Source organism: Pygoscelis adeliae, unplaced genomic scaffold (genome assembly GCF_000699105.1).
Source record: "Pygoscelis adeliae isolate BGI_AS28 unplaced genomic scaffold, ASM69910v1 Scaffold261, whole genome shotgun sequence".
NCBI lineage: Eukaryota > Metazoa > Chordata > Aves > Sphenisciformes > Spheniscidae > Pygoscelis > Pygoscelis adeliae.
This window is the reverse complement of record NW_008824115.1, coordinates 793,573-798,502: the sequence shown is the minus strand read 5'-3', so window position 1 is coordinate 798,502 and position 4,930 is coordinate 793,573. Positions and strand designations below refer to the sequence as shown.

At 38.5% G+C, this 4,930-nt stretch overlaps 1 protein-coding gene across 1 annotated transcript in view; it reads right to left on the bottom strand.

The window, feature by feature from the left end:
* TFB1M (transcription factor B1, mitochondrial) overlaps positions 1 to 4,930 on the bottom strand; it is a 32,952-nt gene that overhangs the window by 4,335 nt on the left and 23,687 nt on the right. Inside the window, exon 6 of the mRNA XM_009334291.1 lies at positions 1,879 to 2,006. Coding sequence (XP_009332566.1) covers positions 1,879 to 2,006 — 128 coding nt within the window. The remainder of the gene's footprint in view (positions 1 to 1,878; positions 2,007 to 4,930) is intronic.

Below are 4,930 nucleotides of genomic sequence, written 5' to 3'. Positions count from 1 at the left end.
CTGACCCATAAGCTCTTGGTTGGCTCCTCATCCATCCCCAGGCAGAGCTCCATGCGTGCCAGCTGGTCATTGACATAGAGGGCGACACCACCTTCTCACCTCCCCTGCCTGTCCTTCCTACAGAGCCTGTATCCCTCCATCCCAACACTCCAATCATAGGAGCCATCCCACCACGTCTCTGTGATACCAATAAGGTCGTAGCCTTATTGTCCCCATTATTAAATGTCCCCATTAGTTCAGCATCTAGTCAGCAGGGTTAAAATGGATCAATCCTTACTTTGCTATCCCTCCTTAAGTTAGTCTCTCCTTTGATTTGGTAGTTAAAAGATGTACCTGGAGCCAAAAATGTTTAATCACCTTTTATATACAAACTATGAACTGTCTTACAAATGTCTATGAACAGCAACTCAAACTACAGTATTTTTCTTCATGGACCTAATAGCTTCATCTTATATGCCTTGTCTCTCTCAGATGCCAGAATTTACACACAAATGTAAACTGATTCTATCACCTTGTTTTTATACAGTATATATGATAGACAGGTAGATAGATACCTTATAATGAACTTATTATAAGCCTTATTATACACCAAAATTTGCTATTTTTTTTCAGGTCGGCTAAAGAATAAGAAGATTGTGTTTCTTAGCTGCACACTAGGGCTAAAGTATGATAAGCTGCTAGGGGATACATGACGTCCAAAAGTTCATATTCCCCCTCCTTGCCTCAAAAGAATGTAGAGCATTTATTAGCAATTTGAGATTACACAATAGTTGGGTTTTTTTTTAAACTTTGGCAAAAATATCCTATATAACATAGATACGCTGACTGCACATGCCTTCTGCTTACATTGTCAACTGAAACCGTTCTTGCGCAAAAAAAACCCACCACCCTGTAAATCAAACGCAAATCAATCTAGAGTTCGGATACCTCATTTTCTAACCACCTCCAAATGCATACTCAAACCTTAACACAGGCAAATCAATACTCATTTTAGATCCAACGTCTGCATCCCAGACATCGATGGCATTCACTGCCTCAAGCAAAAAAACACAAAACTAGAGGCAAGATTCTATGTTCACCTTTAGATGACATACAAGGCTTCTAGTTCAGTAAGGTGGCATCCACCCTAATTCGAGACTGCATCGGGGCCAAAAGCATGCCCAGCAAAATTCAGCTAGCCCAAGGTGCAGCGGCATGCCGCTAGTCCTAACAGCAGCTCTGTGACACCTTCCACAACGCTGAATGCTGGGTTCTCCCCACACCACGTCAGACACATGGCTATGCTAGAGTTTTAACAGGTTTCTTGGCAAACAGACTGCAGGTTTCTCGCATCAGTTAGAGAACCTAATAAATTCCCTCAGTAAGACATGGGGAATTTTGAAGTCAGGAAGAGCTCCATAAAAGGGCAAGCACAGAAACAAGAGTTTGACCTTTTGACATTATCCCCAAATAAGTAAAATTTCCCACAGATGCTGTTCTCCCTCCTCATGCTGCCATCTTTGGTTCTGAATTTTGCGACTTTCATTTTTTAACTCAACCAACAAATGCTGTAGTTTTTGTGTTAGGTGGGCTTTTTTGTTTGTTTCTGGGACAGACAAACTACTGGAAAGATCACCGATTTATCTGAGTAATTTTAACAGCTTCAACTGCTCTAACAAAAATGCACAGTAATTATTATATAATTACAGCAGAAAGAGATTCATCTCAGTTTTGTCTCCAGAAACCTTTCTGAAATGGAAAGAGCTGATGAACTATGGTGACAAATTTAAAATGGGAGGAATAAAATTAAATGCATAGCTACAAGTGTTTCTCAACTGATTTAGCAGCTGACGCATTTACAAAAACAGTATTTGAGAATTTTTCATTAAAGATCCTTACTCGATTCCACGGAAGCAGTATTTTCTTCTGAACTGAAAAACACTTTGAACCACTTTTTCTACTAGCTTGAACGGCTGCTGTATCTTTGGTTGCACCAATGGAGTGAAATGCACCACAGCCACATCCACCTAATAAGGAAAAGTAAGATAAATATGAGTGGATATATTCCTCCGAGACACGTTACTTCTAAGAAGTTAACCGGTTAGACATCAGGAAACAGGCAGAACATAGGAAGGCATTATTGTGACAGGTAACATCGCTGTGCAGTGACTAATGTCATAGTACTTTAATATAGAGATTTGGCCTAACTTTCAAGGCCCTGCAGAATTTTAGTCTGTCTTAAGTTATCTACATATTTCCAATTAGTTCACATGCCATTAGTACTTAGTACTTTTTTCCCCATGGCACTTCCTCTATCTAGAGCGACTTCCATGTAATCTGTAAACTAATTAGCACTTCTTTCTTCAGATCCTTCCACAAGACAATTCTGACATGAATATGGTCTAATTTGTGTATCAAGATACAGGCTGAAGGGCAGCTGGAGAAAATTGGTATTATAATTAGAAATCAAACCTATTCCCTATATGTTTTCTGTTGCTCTAGGGCTTTTCTAAAATGTAAGCCAAGGAATTACTTTTCAACATATTAAGGTTTTAAAATTCTAGTCTATTTAAAGGAGTGGTAGGTAGAAGTAAGTTTGCATTCAGTTGCAGTGACCATACAACTCTGTATTTACAGTTTCATCCACAGTTATATTTGAATGCTTCTACCCAGATCTCTTTCAAGCTTTATTCTTTTATAGTTCTAAAATCAGCTTGGTTCACAGAACGGTCACTTTCCCTGTGTCTGAAAACAGAATGGAGTAACATCATTCCTTCAATGTACACATATATACACGTAACACACAGAAAACATGTCATGCAATTATAGAGATACTGTATTATACAGAAATGCCCTGAATTCAGACTTCTGTATTACAAAATACAGGCTGAGCTAAAAATCCAGTTCTGCACAACATCAACTAAAGCAGTTCATCTTCCAAACTAGATATTAACAACAATAAAAATGAAACATTTCTGTGGAGAAAATGTGTGAAATTTGTACAAGTACTGGTGCTGAATGACTACAAAATTTTTAAGTACCAGACCTTTAAAAATATTCACTCTCTTATTAAAAAAAATCTGCTAACACGATGGACAATCACCCATTTTTTTAAAAAGTCTGAAAGTCAATATTGGCATTCATAGAACAGATTCTATGTGACTTTAAATTGAAGATGTGCTAGTTCTGACTGAAATACAAGATACACTCAGACCAAAGAACAGCTTCTGTTCGAAGCACACTCTCAGTGTTCCAATTGTTGGAGAAAATCCAAAAAAAACTTCAAAAAAAGAGAGGGTTTTTTCTACTGCTCTAACCAAAACTGCTCTATGTTTGGTTTTTTTTTTTTTTAATCAATTAAATCGTAGTGACCTCTGATGTGGACATATTCTTCTGGCACAAAGGTGCCATCCATCCACGTTGTACTTTCAGTGGGAACAGCTTGGCTGTCAAGTATCTGTACTATCCAGTACAACTGCTTCAACAGCAGAGGTACTATATTTGCTTTCAACAGAAATGGTGATATTCAAACAACCTAAGTTTTTGATGTAGACAGAACTTATGAAGCTGAACAAAAATACTGATTAACAGTGCTGATGAAAAAAACCACAAGTTTCCAGTATTTGCACTGCTGATCTCAAGTATATGCTACAGATAGTGTTTCTTCCCTACTTTTCCACCTTTCCTGAAAGCTAGAGTCAAGAATAAGACAGAAAAAATACTTAAATTACTAAAAGGTAAAGACACAGGAACTTATTTAAAAAAGAGGTGACAAAGAAAACCTGACACACGGAATCTGCAGTGAAATGCGCATAAATTTATTTTCCAAAGCATTTTCTGAACTTCTTGTGTGTTGATAGCTTCTACTCTTGCCACAGGTTGCTGCTACCAGTCAGGGAGACCACAGGGACGCAGAGAAAACTTGTGTGCACACTGAGTGTCAGAAAAGTTTATCTTTTTGAACAGGGCACAGACATACTTCACACAACCAACCAGCTCCTTGAACAGAAACACTAAGAGCTCTACAACTACCTGAAAGGCGGTTGTAGGGAGGTGGGTGTCGGTCTCTTCTCCCAAGTAACAAGCGATAGGACGAGAGGAAACGGCCTCAAGTTGCACCAGGGGAGGTTTAGATTGGACATGAGGAAAAATTTCTTTACTGAAAGAGTGGTTAAACATTGGACCAGGCTGCCCAGGGAAGTGGTTGAGTCACCATCCCTGGAGGTATTTAAAAGACGTGTAGATGAGGCGCTTAGGGACATGGTTTAGTGGGCATGGTGGTGTTGGGTTGACGGTTGGACTTGACGATCTTAGAGGTCTTTTCCAACCTTAATGATTCTATTTACATACATATACGTTTATCTACATTTTTGTCAAGAAATAAAACGAGGTATTTCCCCCACAAAATTAGGGATAAGAAAACCACCAGAGACCATCTGGGATCTCACAGTCACCTCAGTTTCGCAGAACTGCTTTTAAGTAAGCTATGAGGGCTCTTTGGGAGTAGGAGCTGCATCTTTAACAAAAATTTCTGAAGGAAAAGAAAAAAACACAATCTAGATGCAGTGTACAGTTTAAGAGAAAAACAGCTCAATTTGCAATCTCAAGGCCAGCAGGCAATAATTTCTGCTTCTGAAACAAAACACAGCCCTTCTCAGCATTTGTTCCATTATAGACGCTGTTTTCTTTGGACCCCAGGAAAGCTGCCTGGTTACTATAGCAACAGATACAGGGGAAAGCTTTTCACTTGTAATTGGCCACTCCTTTAAAATTATACATGCTATTTTTCCCTAACCTTTTTAATATGCATAGAGAGCAGAATTATGAAAGCCAATACAGAGTACACAACAGCACTTAAAATACACAAGTTAATTTGCGGATAATTTTATTAGTAACACTTCCCCCCCCCCCCCAAAACCGTTAAAAGTATTTAAAAAAAAATACTAATTTT